We start from the raw sequence: 14,550 nt of genomic DNA on the forward strand, positions 1-14,550 counted from the left end.
AGTGTGGATGCGGAGCATTTGTAGACGAATTAGCGTAGACGTAACCTCAGCCAAGGTTTCGGGTGAACCCGCTGTGAATACTAGCCCCACCCTATCATGTTATTGCCTAAGGGTCAAAAGGCCCAGGGTGTGTGTTGGCGTTAAGGCGTCTGGGAAGGGATCTCTCCACCATTTGACCCTAGAACTGAAGAATCTTCTCGGTTGAGAGAACGTCTTCAAGCAACTTAAAGAAGTCCAGACGCTTTTCTTTCCAAGCTCCTTAGACTACAATGGCCTGGATGACTGAGAACACAGACATACACCGTATCATCTACCTTCCAAACTGTGAAAGCTTAAATGGAATGGGCTTTCCTTGTATAAAATGTTACCCTATTGGGTTGTATGCATTCATGCAGTATGAGCATATATTATACTGGACTATTATTTTCAACAGCAGCACGGTGGTGCAGCGGTTTGCACTGTCACCTCACAGCAAAAAGGTCCTGGGCTCGTGTCAGATGTATGTATGAGCTTGCATGTTCCATCGAGGTACTTCAGCTTCTTCCTGCCTCTCGTCATATTAAAGCTAGGATAGGCTCCAGCCCGTAAGACTCAACTCACAGAAGATGGATGGATGGATCTAACTGTTTTTCCTGTTTTGTTTCGTTTTAATGTTGCATTTACATGCCCGCTGCTATAACACCAAATGCTTTCAACCAGCCTCTGTAAGCATTTGGGAAAAGAGGAGATGTAGTGATTTAATTTTGAAAGTGAAATGTTTTCATATTCTTGCTAAATATGAATGTTTCTGCTCAACAGTTTGGGCCTCGGCGGATATCTTCATCGCTTCAAAATGCTCCAAACGTTTTCAGTGGGTGACAGGTTTGAAGTCAAGGCATGCCAGTTTAGCTCCTGCTGTTGGAATGTGTGCAGAACATAGTTTGGAATTGTTGCTGAAATGACAGAGACCTGGAAAAAGACATCGACTACATTATGTTGCTCCTGCATGCATTACAACCTGTTCCAGCTGAGATTGGGTGAGAGGTGGGGTACACCCCGCACAGGTCACCGGTGTGCTGCAGAGCTAACACACACAGACACACAGACAATAATTCACACTCATGTGCACCTACAGCCAATCTAGAATCACCAGTTTATTTAACAAGCCTGTCTCTGGACAGTGGACTCAAACCCACTCACACACAGGGGGGACGTGAAAACTTGTGAGCAAACAAAGACTTGTTCCTGAGTCCATGGAGTGATTTCCACCACAGAATTGTGCCTGATTTTCAGGGCCTGGAGATTAAACCCATCGCCCCTGGTTTCCTCTCAGTGTTATCACTATATGTCAATAAAATTGACCATTTTTTAAATTCTTTGCTTGAGGTGTTTTCTATATGCAGTAAACACAAAATCACTAAATTCATATTGATGCTGTACATGAGTGCAAGCTTTGTAGGCATTCAGTCAGCTGCACCATATGTGCCTGTATACATTTGCTGCAACAAATGGAAAAGATGTGAAACTAGACTTTCTATAAACGTTACCATCACCACTTATTTAGCCTAACATCCATTCATGCTACACCAGCTCTCCATCAGAGTCTGACTGGGCTGCCCCCACCCGCCACATTTTTCTGAGCCGCATTGTCATCGTTGTTCTTTGCCCCCCGTCGCTGTCAGCATCCTTCGCTCTATCCCTCACATGCTGCGGGCGCATCGACCCTCAGAAAACGCTTGCCAAATGAAAGCCGGCAGCCCGTCCCAGCCTGCACTGGGGCTAAGCACACAAACAATCAGGTGCGACGTCAAGAGGCTAAAGCAGAGGAAAGATGGGAATTTGCCTTATCGGTGGAATCACTACGAGATAATGCAGCGGTAAGCCAGCAAAAACACAAATGGGAACACAACAGGGAAACTAACCTGTCACAGTTCTGCATTTACTTCCCCTCTGAGTAATATCGACATCAGCAAGTGAGCAAAAGCCCATTTCTTTTCAAAGCGTTTTCTTCACAGGGGAAATTTAACAAACCTTTTTGTCTATGGCTTGGATTTGCTGTTAGGAACTTCATCCAGTACAGAATTATGACTAATAAGGAGAAAAAACAATATGATCACAAGGTGTAGCTGATTTTGTAAATCTGCTTTGGCCTCAAGCTAAATCGTTTATTTATTAAAATACATGAAGACAGGAAAGAAGAGATGGAAACCTCCTGTAAAAATGCTGTTGTAATACAAACATAGCTCCTTCACATTTTCTGTGTATTAGAGAGAAAAACAAAGCAGTGCTTCTGTCTCTTAGTACATCAAGAGTGGTATTAAAAGTGTGACCGATGTGCCTCCATAAAGTAACCCCTTCATTCCTTCCTGTCTAACACAAAAGCCATGCTCGCCTTTCACTGTAGCTTGCTTAGATGTACAAGAGATACCCTTATCGATCCCCCCATTGGCTTACACTGCTGACGAATGTCTCAAAGGCTTAATTCAAAGGGAGTTCAAAATAAGATTACTGATTTTTATCACCTGGCTGCAGACAGCAGGGGTGAGAGAGAGGGAGAGGCTGACAAAAGCCATCAAAACTGAGAGAGGAGAGGTGGCTCAGAGGGACGAATCAAGCATTGGCGGATCACAGCGTGCTCCTGGCCCGTTAGAGTGAGCGAGGCTAAGTGCTTCCAGGGCTGTTATAAATAACGGCAAATTGTTTAATGCCTCAAATGAGTTATTTGTGACGGCTGACACAGCAGGACTGGAAGGGGAGAAAATAAGAAGGAAGAAAACAGAGAGATGTCGAGGTGGGAGGAAACGCCACAGAATGTGAAAAGCACAAGTAAACAGTCTCAAAGACCTTGGTGGAAATGAAATATCCTGGTTCAAATGTTGCTGCAAACATGAATGTAACAGCACAGTTTGATCTGGTTATTCAAAACTGCATTAGCAGCTGTTTCGAACAGTTACCAAGATAATTTACACATACAATTTGAAGATAAAGTCATTCGAAAAACTAAGTACACCCCTAATGCTTTCATAGGAATTCACCAAAAAGCCAGGCCACGCAACGTTCAGAGAAACAGGAAAAAACGCTCGAGTGGTTTTGAGCTACAGGCCTCAGTTAGCATGTTAAAGTTCACGACAGTACAATTAGAAAACATATGGCTTGTTTGGAAACGTTGCCAGGGGAAAATCTCTTTTTCTTGGCCAATGTTGCTAAAGATAGCATAGCAGGGATGGTGGTGGAGGGGTGATGATTTGGGCTTGTTTTGCAGCTGCAGCACCCAGGCATCTTACCGTCTTTGAGTTGACCATAAACTCGATATAGTCAAAAGTGAGACTATCTGTTCAACACAAGTGTGGTTAAAACTGGGTCATGCAACAGGGCAATGGTCCCAAGGACAGAAGCAAACAGCAGAATGAATGAAAAAGTACCAGATGTGCATTGCAAGTTTGAGCTAAAAAAAACTTCCCATAGCCATGTATGCTTCGCATGCTAGGATGTGGCAATGTACTATATTTCACGCCAACCGGTCACGGCAGATGGCCCCGCCCCTCCCTGAGCCTGGTTCTGTCAGAGGTTTCTTCCTGTTCAAAGGGAGTTTTTTCCTTCCCACTGTCGCCAAAGTGCTTGCTCATAGGGGGTGATTGTTGGGTTTTTCTCTGTATGTATTATTATAATGTCTACCTTACAATATAAAGCGCCTTGAGGCGACTGTCGTTGTGATTTGGCGCTGTATAAATAAAATTGAATTGAATTAAATTACTATAGCTGTCCAGAGGTCTCTCTTGGCCAGCAACTAGCCATGAAATGAATGTAAATTCTCCATGTTCTCCTAATTGCTTTTGTTGCTCCAGCCCAGGACACATCTACCCAGTAAGCTGACTGAACATTCTCGCGTGGCTTGTAATGACGCATTTTTGCTCACTTGGATTTTCATCTGTGTGAAAAGTAGACCAACAAAAGGTGTGAAAATGCTCTCAGAGAGCTATGTTTAAACAAATACCTGCAAAGGTCAATGAACTGATGTCATTTTGTAAAGAAGAGTGGACCAAAATTCCTCTAAACGGTGTGAGAGCCTGACAAAGTCATGCTGCTACAAACTATTGGAGCACTGGGATACTTATTTTTCATAGAATTGCAGAGACCAATGTTTAACCTCTGGTAACAATTTATGTAACGGTATAAAACCAGAACTTTAAAAAAAAGTCAGAAATTGGGTACAGGGTTCCCCTTCATTTAAAATTTAGATCTTTTATATTTACTTATTCATGCACTTCTAACACACGTCTTCAGACTGCAGGAATAATGCGGCGCACAAGGAGAAAAACCACCGCGCAGCTGATACACATGATGGATACAGAATGAAACTTGTCAGAATGGATTACATGCTTTTCATCTGACTTAAATATTCAGTATAGCCTTAAAACCTAAGAGTAAAATTATTTTTAACCTTATTTCTTTTTGTATTTGGCAGAACACGGACTGTCTTTGGATACTGTACCATAAAATCTAAGAGAAACAGTGCAAATATGTACCCTTTACTCTTTCAGAAAATGTATTTACCTTTTTGACCTCTCAAAAGGTACACATAGGCACCTGGACACACATTCTTCCTGTAGGAACATAAATTGACTTTTACTAGAATTCTTTTATCTAACAGTGTGGCTATACAAATAATACTCTAAATTCTTTCTTTCTTTCTTTCTTTCTTTCTTTCTTTCTTTCTTTCTTTCTTTCCTCTCTCCCTAAGTTTCAGTCCCTCTTTGATAACTTCAGAGAAGTTTGAGGGGAAAAAGGACAAAAGCATGATTAAGCATACAGAAAGATGGATATATATTCTATAAATCCTTTGGGGTTATGTGCTGTAAAAGCTTTCCCCTTTCCATACTTTTTTTCTTTTCTTTTTTTGGGGGTTGGGGGGGGATATTTGTCACACTTACATGTTTCCGATCAGCAAACAAACTTTAATTTCAGTCAAAATAATCGGAGTAAATATAAAAGTTTTTAAATGATGTTTTCATTCATTAAGGGAAAAAAGCTGCCCAAACCTACCTGGTCCTGTGTGAAAAATTAATTACCCTCTAAATCCAATAACTGACTGTGCAACTTTTGTGATGACTCACAATAAGTCTTTTGGCCCCGTCTTCTTTGTAAAACCACTTTAATTCAGCCACCGAAGAAAGGTTTTTGAGCAGAAATTGACTGTTTCAGTTAATCCCAAAAGATCTCAATCAGATTTAAGTCTGGACTTTGACTAGGCCACTCTAGTCTTCATTTAGGTTGTTTTTTTTAAAGGCATTCAGAGGTTCAACTTGCATTCAACTTGCTGGTGTGTTTCAGGTCATTGTCCTGCTAAATAACCCAAGTGCTTTTGAGCTTCAGGAAATGAATTGATTCTCTGGTAGAGAGCAGAATTCATGGTTCCATTAATTACAGCTAGTCTTCCAGGTCCTGAAGCACCAAAGACTCTACCACCACCATATTTGACTTTTGGTATGATGTTCTTTTTATGAAACGCTGTGGTAGTTTTACACCAGGTGTAATTTGCGAAAACCTTTCAGGATCATCGAGATGTTTTTGGCAAATCTGAGGCAAGACTTTGTGTTCTTTTGGGTCAGCGGTGGTTTCGCCTTGACACCTCCTGGATGAGTCGTCAATGAGCTCTTGGGGTAATTTTGGTTGGTCGGTCAATCCTGTTGAAGGTTTTCTCGATTTGTGGATAATGGCTCTCGCTGTGGTTCACTGAAGTTCCAAAGCCTTAAAAATGGCTTTGGAAACCTTTCCAGACTGAAACAACAGTCTTTGTTTCTCATCTGTTCTTTTACTCAGTGATCTGAAACATGTAAGAGTGACAAATATGCGCCAAAATAATAAATCAAGATCTCCACATTTATCATTTTGCCAAAAAAAAATAAAATAAAAAGCAGCAAAAAACCTTTAAAATGTTGAGATGTGTGTGTTACTTGCAGATAGTGTTTCTCACAGTGGGTGTTTAATTTTGGAATTAAATAGTCTTTGGTAATCTCTACTTCTACTATCTGAACTCAGTGGGTGTGGCATCAACTGTGACACTGTCAGCAACAATGACTGAAATCTCCTAACCCCCCTTCCCGTTGATCCAGATGCTGCTGTGCAGATTAAGGCCCTGACATATGTGCCACTGGTCTATGTATAGTACATTTAACAGCTTTGATCTCCCGTCAAGTTGGACGTGAATCACGATGCCATCTGGTGGAAACCCAATACGAGGCTCACCAACAAGGTCGTATCCAAGGGCTCAGCCTCATCCACATCACCCTTTAATCTGGATCAAAATATTAGAGGCATCATGGCTGATGGCCTTTAATCATTTTGATGTGCCGTTAAAACAAACCTCTTTCCTCGCGCATGCCACGCCGAGCCTCTGCTGATCGCCGCAGCCGGCTTTGCGAGAAAAAGTTGTGTCTGCTTTTGCTGCCTTTCAGTCTGAGCAGGTCTGACAGATGTGGTGCACGGTGGTCAAATATTCATGCACGACTGGATCACCTACCGTAGAAAGAGAGCTTTCCTTTCACTGTGTTCATTCCCCTGGAGTTTTCAGCCACACACTCGTACGTGCCGGCATCCTCCTGCTGGAAATATGGGATTTCCAGCACGCCGCTGGCCTTTCTCATGTCCACTTTCCTAGGGAATGGCACATTGTCGACTCTCCTCCAGCTTATAGAAGGTGCTGGGCTGTGAAGAGAGGTAAATGTGTTTTTGAAGCTGGTAGGGTGACACAAGAGACAAAAATGTTTATATGCATTTACCTTTATTGGAAATGATAAAGCAGAATTAGAGTATGAACTGCCAGAATGTAGAAAGCGTGTATACCAATTATCTGCAAGAAAATTTTTAAAAAATATTCTTTTTATAAGTAAAACCATCACTGAGTCATACTTCACTCTTTCAGTAATTTTCAAGACCGGTGGATGTTGTGCTCGAATTAACCCTGAATTGAAATCTATAAGATCCAAGCTTCAAGAGGAGACTCTGCGAACTATGGATCAAATTCAGATGGCTTACCCTGTAAATGTCCTGCACCATAATTTTCATAAAAAACATGATGGCGTTCAAATCATCTAGCTAAGCAGATTGCATATATTAGTATCTGTTATGTGGAAAGGTATCTTGTATACATGAAGCATTAGGTTTGCACTGATCTGATATTTGGATTGTAAATTGATGTGATACTGGATACTGACAAACTTAAATTGTGTGTTGTTCTGTGAATACACCAGGCATCAGCAGTAGTGCGCTGATTGCGCTGTTTGAAGGTGCCGCACCAAAGCTACGTTTGTTTGCAAAAGATGACGACTAAAACGTTTGATGATGAGTCACCGTCGTCCTCTCCCTCTCCTTTCTCGCACTCTTTATGATTTAACAGTTGCTGAGAAACTTTTATTGCAGACGAGCTCTTCTGGTCCACTCCATGTATGTGAGGAGATGCACACAATAAAACCGAGAGCAGGGAAGCTTTGCTGATGATAAATGGCAAAGACTCCTACGCTGAGATAAAATAAGTGCATTAGGTGAATGAACTAAATAAAATGTAACCTTGATGCCTTTGTTATATTCTATGGTACAAAAAATATCAATTTGAATATAGAAACTGCATCTACTCTAGTCTACTGTTTCTTGCAGAAACGTCTTCATAGTCTTGCTCGTTTGCCTTCACATGCATATGAACTTGGTGACATCCTATTCCTAATCCATAGGGTTTAATACGATATCAACCCACCCTCTGCAGCTATAACCGCTTCAACCCTTCTGGGAAGGCTTTCCACGAGGTTTACGAGTGTGTTTATGGGAATATTTGAACATTATTCAGAAGCACATTTGTGAGGTAGGACGGTAATGTTGGACAAGAAGGCCTGGCTTGCAGTCTCCACTCTAATACATGCCAAAGGTGTTCTATTGGGTTGAGGTCAGGACTCTGTGCAGGCCAGTCAAGATCTTCCACACCAAATTCACTAATCCATCTCTTTATGGACCTTGCTTTGTGCACTGGTGCAAAGTCGTGTTGGAACAGGAAGGGACCATCCCCAAACTATGCCCACTATTTGGCTGAGCAGAGTATAGCCTTGTACACTTCATAATTCATCCAGCTACTTTGTTTGTTACACCAATCCAAACTAGAGACCCAGTTCTATTGGCAGCCATACATGCTAATACTATAACACTGATTCTACTTTGTTAATTTGGCTACTTCTAAAATTTTGAAAACCTGTCTGATAGGTTGGTTTGATTTGATTTGATTTGATTTGATTTTTTTCAGCCTAATAATGGCGTCCCTCAACATCAGTCACTATCAGTCAACTGTGTAAATACTGAACTGAAAGTGGGGGACTGTGAATAAAAAATGCTGTAATTCATAAGCAGTGAATGCAAATAATTTGAATTAAAGTTAAAAAGTTAATCAACATCTTGACTGTTTGAACTGAAATCTACTGTGGTGGATAAAGAGGCAAAACTGGAGACAAAAAAACAACAACAAATATGGCAATTAATGGTGATTCTGAATGAAAGTTTAATGTGGGGATTTCATTCTCTGTGGATGTGAAGCTGCAAAAATAACCTAGCACCACAGAGTTTAGTGTAACTGTTCAGCACTTTTTTTACTTTAGCCGTGTGTTTTGTGCTTCAGTACACTGTGTTACAAAGCTGTATATTTTAGCTGAAGATCCTTACACCACAACACTCTCGAATTTGTCAGATGTGCAGCCAGGCTTGAAACATACCAGGATTGTAGTGAAATGGCAAAGCACACGTTACGAAAACGTAACATTTTCTCACAACATATTTCTTTTAAATGGTCGTGAGCATGCTGAGCCTGTACTAAAAGTGAGCTTACTTTCCCAGGGCGAAGCATTCAAGTTTTACAGTGGATCCTTTGGCAACATGAACAAGCTCTGGAAACTGAACTTCAATCTTTGGCTCGTATTCACCCATAACACCTGAAAGAGAAATGCAAATGAGTGTTAGTGCAAAGAAAGATTTTTTTTATTCAAGTTTAACAAGTCAGGCAAAAGAAGTTAAAAAATACAGCGTTGTGGTTTCTTCTGTTGCTACCCAAAAGCTGAAAACCTTTCTGTGTGCAGCATTATTTTTTTTTACTTCCGTGCTGAGCAGCAGACACCAGCACTGCTCTCAGCATTGTCACAGGATGCCCTCCCGTTGAAAGTAATGAGAAGAAAAAGCAAAAAACATATTCTCTCCATGTGGACATGCGACACGCTGATGTTCAACTGACAAAACCCCAAAAAGAAAAAAACAACAACAAACAGACTGAGAATTCATAGACGGTTTGAGCTTTTACATCCAGATGAGTTTCATCTGGTTGTAGCGCTAACAGCTATGAACCAGAAAATGGGCCCATAAAATCCCCCTGGGTGCTGCCACTGTGTCTACAAAGCTTCCTGTTGGTGAAGCAGCTCTGGTGGATTATAATATTGCTGCTGTGCATGCTAAAAATCTCTGGATAGGCAGAGAAGAAGACAGAATGTGGATTTTCTGCTGTTCTAGCTTTGGTATAGATGTATTTGAGACTCGTGTCTTACATCCATAGGAAAGAAAAGCACCTGTGAATTTTATTCGTTTCCCTTAAAACGACACTGAGGCAAATTACATCAATGAATTTGCTACTTGGCGTGCTGTCATTTCTCTCAGCTCTGCCAGCGCTCAGCACGGGTGCACGAAATGCCGTTTCTAAGGTACTGTCATCCACCAATGTAACAACAGGTTTTTCCCCCTTTGCTGCAATTCAGGGCTGTGTTGCACAAATAGCTCTAGAGATGGAGGAAACAGGCCAATTTCATCTCGTTGATTTGGTGAGGCATGTGTTATCAGGATGGCTCCCTGAGTGACTGTGAAAGCTCATTCAGATCCTTATCACAACTGTCACTGAAACTTAACCACAGCACTATCACCCATATTAAAGCAGACAGGAGGAAGTGGACGGGTAATTGTCTCATACCATAACCTTTTGTAGGGGACACATATTTAATGTGCCAACCTGAACCCCCCCCACACCCCACCCGCACCCGCATCCCCTACCTGAGCTCCACTTCATGACGATGAGGTCGAGCTGACTCCTGATATGTTGGTGTTGCTGCTGTGCTGAACTAATGTTGTAATGAAAAAAGTGCAGAAGCAGAGAATGAAAGTGCTTTGGAATCTCTGCTGGACTCACCACTGACCAACTAGCTTAGCCGTCTTCTTGATATTAGATTTAGTTTCATCAACTTTTTTTAGTCCGACAGATGACTGTAAGCAAGATAATACGTAAAAAAAACATTTTGTGTTTATATGCAACTTCTATTAAATTAGTGTGTATACTCACAAACACTGGATAAAATAGCAAAATTGCAGGTAAAAGTAATTTTATATTTATGAATGTAAAAATTGCATCTTCGGGGAAATGTCTTTATTAAATCATTCAAAATGTTTATCTTTTGAGTTTATTTGTGTTTGTTTATGTATAAAAACATTATTCCCTTTAAATGTTTTCAAACTCAATACACTGATATACTGGACTTATTCATAGAAAATTCTACTTAAAACCATCAAGGTTATAACAGTTAATTAAAAACTGAAAAACTCAAACTAGGTGAGGAAAACATTTTAGTTAAAAAAAAAGATGAAAACTAACTGAAATACAATGTCCTTCAATGAAACAAAAATAAAGCGAGTATGTCTTTGCTTTCAGTCTTTGTTAGTTTGGTTGAACTTGTCAGTTCCGGTTTGGAAAGGCTGTTTCTGTTCCTGGAGACTGGGACGTCTGCACGGCATGAAGCCTTGTGTCTACATTGTGAACTTACTATAAACATATTACATCTTAATGCAATAAATACTTCATGTTATATAAAAAAGTTATGGTCCTGTCGTTTTGAACCCTATGTTTTAGACTTTGAATTCAGGGTTATTATTAAATTCTCTGTTTGATGATGTTTTCCTAGCGTTTGCTGTTTAGAGTTTCTTTACTTCTGTAACTGTCAGTTTCATATTTAGCTTTATTTTTCCTTTGTCTTGGCTTCTATTTATTATTTCATTTTATATCCAGTTCATCGTCTCATTGAGTTTTTGGTTTTTAGTTGTTGTTACATTGTTGTTACATTCTATCCTGTTTTTTCCCCCAGTGTAGATTTCATACCAGCTGCATCATTCATTTAGTTTAGCCTAGCCTCCCAAATGTCTCGTTGTAATTTTTTGTGAAGCTTCATCTCTATCTCATGTTATGTCCTGTTTAATGTTGATGGTCATTTCAGTTTTACTTCCTCATTAATTATTATCTAATTTAGTTCAGCTGTGTCTAGTTTCCCAGGTGTCTCCGCTCTGCCACAGTCATATATATAGTTGCTGTCTTCCTTTGTCGTTTGTCAAGTTCTCTGTGTACTAAACCTGTGCTGTTTTCTCTGTTTGCTATTCCTAATATGCAATCGTTTAAGATACTTTGACTTCATACAGAGCCTGAATAAAGGTTTGGTTTTTATTCATGAAGTTCTGTGTCAAGAGTTTGATTTTGGTTCTTTTTGGCACCTCATGCTAAAAATAAATTAACACTTAAACTAAGCATTTTTTCAAATGATTAAAACAAAATCGAAATATTGGAAATCGACCTTAGAAACAATCTGAAACTAAGTTTCAAACATAAACTTAAAACAATATTAATATTAACACATATTAATATTCATGACCAGTGGTCATTAATGTAAATCAAAGCAAGCCTTTATTTCTAATCATAGGTTATTATAACTGAGTTAAACATTAACATTAAAGCTAGTATAGCATGTAAGTCATGTAAAAAAAGCTTAAAGTGTGCGTTGTGATTAGAAGTGATTCTGCCTACTTAAATGTCGTTTTTTTTATTACATCAAATCATCTATCATTATTGGGAAGATTATATTAAATGTCCTTTATGACATTCTCATATTTTTCAGCATTACTTAAGAATATGGAACATGCTTCTGGGATAGAAGCCTACAATTAGATTACTTGCTGAGAATGACCTTTCATCTGAAGTGGCTTGATAAGGCCAGCCTTAAGCATTAGGTCCACATGTAAAAGGACAGGCTGAAATTAGCAGAGGAGGAGATAATTAACCTTTGAATTTCATTCGTGTTCTTTGAAACAAAGTTTTTTGGGAGGTACCAACAGCAGCCATGTTGGCTTGCTGCTATGGGTAAGACCTGTACAAATTCTAAAGAGCGCTGCACTAAATCAGCCAAGTGATTCTGGCTTTCCTGTTGTATCAAAGAAACTGCAGTTTTGTTTTGTTTTTATAACAAAGGAGCACAGAAATAGAAATGATTATTTCCTATTGCATTTAAAATGTGCACTTAATATGCATATGCATGCAACACTGCAAAATCACAGTTTTGGGGGATGTAGTGTTAAACTGCAATAATTTGTCAGCATTGAAATAAACCCTGCTTTGCTCCAAAGGTTGAGTAATAGACTGAGACCCAGCAGAATGATGAAGCACACAGCACATACTTTAGGAAATGAAGTAAATCAGTGACTACATACTGCCCAATATTGCCTTTAACTAATTTAATTATATGTAATTTTTCCAAAACATTCCATGCATAAATAAACCTTTAATTTTATATATATTTTAGTTACATTTTACTCAAATGACTGTTCTGATGTTTGAGGGTGAAGAATCATTTTTGAGTGTACCCCAACAGTCTATAAATTCTATCACAAAACAGTAAAACCTTTTTGTCGCACTAACCAGTGTTCTTATATGCTGTTAACTGGCATAAGTGTGAGCTCACCATCACTGCGGAGCACAAGTGGAGTGGGCGGGCCCTGGACACGGGTCTTGGTGACGGTGTTGGTCACCACACAAGTGTAGTTGCCAACATCTGAGGGCTCCACTTTAGCAATGTACAGATTCCCTGTCTCCTGGGAGATGAAGCGACGTGTATCCTGCTTCACAAATGTCGGGTACTCATTGAAGATCCAGGAAAATACCAGATCTGTGGATAAGGATATAAAAAAATATATTTAAATGCAGGAAGGGCTCATGAAAAGGGTAAAGGGAACTGAGATTTTTATGGGTGATGTGGCTGCGGTGTGAAATAAGCTTGAGACCACCTCTGGGGAGTGAGAACGGTGACTAAGTTGTATCATGCTAAGGTGAAAATTGATATCAGGATCCGTGAGAGGTTGAAAACAAATGTAATTATCCGGATTCACTTTAATGACCATTTTTCATGTTGATTAGGTCTGAATATGCAAATAGGGATTTGGGAGCTGGGGTTTGTGTTGTCATGAATAATTACTGCTCCCTAGGCACCCTACTAGAATTCACAAAGGAGTTTCCAACAAAGATGGCAAAAAAGTAGATAGGGACAATAATAAGCAGAAAATGAAAAGAAATTATAAAAAACAAAAAACAAAATAAAAACCCAAACAAACAAAAAAAGGTAAAAAAAAACCCAAAACTCTTTAGTCCAGATAAACCAGGCAACTGCCTTCAAGAAACTTCAGTCCAACTGGAAGGATTGTACCAAGAAGAAATACTCTGAAAGCCAGGAAACTTTGCATTTAGCATTCAACAATTTCTCTAAACATAAGTTTAGAAATTCCAGTTATTATCACTTCCAGGAAGTGTATCCATAAATGACAATGCCTGTGATTGAACAGTGAGAAACCATTTCGACCAGTTTGTGTTATACTGTGATGATCAAGTTTTCCTTTAGTAAAGGAAGTGCAAGCTAAAAATAGTTAAACTACTACTTTAATCACATTTAGTGTTAGCAGCAGTGCTAACTGCTAAACACATTTCAAGATCAAAATGAATCGATTATAGGCTTTTGTCTCCTTCAAAAAACCCTTAAAGCAACACGCTTCTCTTTCTATTTATATATACACACACATTCTCATTTTGCTATCTTAGTGAGGACATCTAATTGGCATAACGCTTTCTCTAGCTGCTTACCCTAACCATTATAACCCTGACATTAAAACCACATTTTGAGCCTCAAAAATTCCTTCAAACTCGTGATGTGTGTCCCCACAAGTACAGTAGAATGCCAATTTCTGGTCCTCACAAGGATGCCTAAACAGGTACACACACACACAGACACATCTGTCTGTGTCTGTGTGTGTGTGTGTCACTTGGTGTTCGCTCGCTCTGCGGTAGAGTATTACTTCCTGTTCCTGCTCAAACACAGTGGTGTTTCTGAGTAGCTTATTTGCTTAGCAATTTAATTAACAACTTTTAAATACATTCTTTTTCATAGTATAATCTTCACGTGCTTCATCCGAAGCACACTTTCTGTGTACTCACTACCTAATTTATAGCCAACGTATTCACTCACTGTCTCTGTACTGTTTCGCTAGCTTAGCTTAGCTTAGCTCGTAGCCGACTCGTTAGCACCATGGCTACTTCACCTGTCCCTCCTGCACTTTCTTGCTCATTGTGTCAGATGTTTAGTTACTCCTCGGCCTCCTTTAGCAGTAATGATATCTGTAACAAATGTAGCATATTTGCAGCTCTGGAGGCCAGGATTACTGAATTGGAGACTCTGCTTCGCACCCTTCATTCACCCA

The 14,550-nt window shown here is 39.7% G+C and overlaps 1 protein-coding gene across 2 annotated transcripts in view; it reads right to left on the reverse strand.

Annotated features, from left to right (window-relative positions):
- cntn4 (contactin 4) overlaps positions 1–14,550 on the reverse strand; it is a 191,602-nt gene that overhangs the window by 70,858 nt on the left and 106,194 nt on the right. For both annotated transcript variants that reach the window (XM_040002982.1, XM_040002981.1), the window contains exons 6-8: positions 12,768–12,971; positions 8,843–8,945; positions 6,500–6,684 (exon numbers count right to left, since the gene is read on the reverse strand). In XM_040002982.1, the coding sequence (XP_039858916.1) occupies positions 6,500–6,684; positions 8,843–8,945; positions 12,768–12,971 (492 nt within the window). The remainder of the gene's footprint in view (positions 1–6,499; positions 6,685–8,842; positions 8,946–12,767; positions 12,972–14,550) is intronic.

Source organism: Simochromis diagramma, unplaced genomic scaffold (assembly GCF_900408965.1).
Source record: "Simochromis diagramma unplaced genomic scaffold, fSimDia1.1 OVJJ01000646.1, whole genome shotgun sequence".
Classification (NCBI taxonomy): Eukaryota; Metazoa; Chordata; class Actinopteri; order Cichliformes; family Cichlidae; genus Simochromis; species Simochromis diagramma.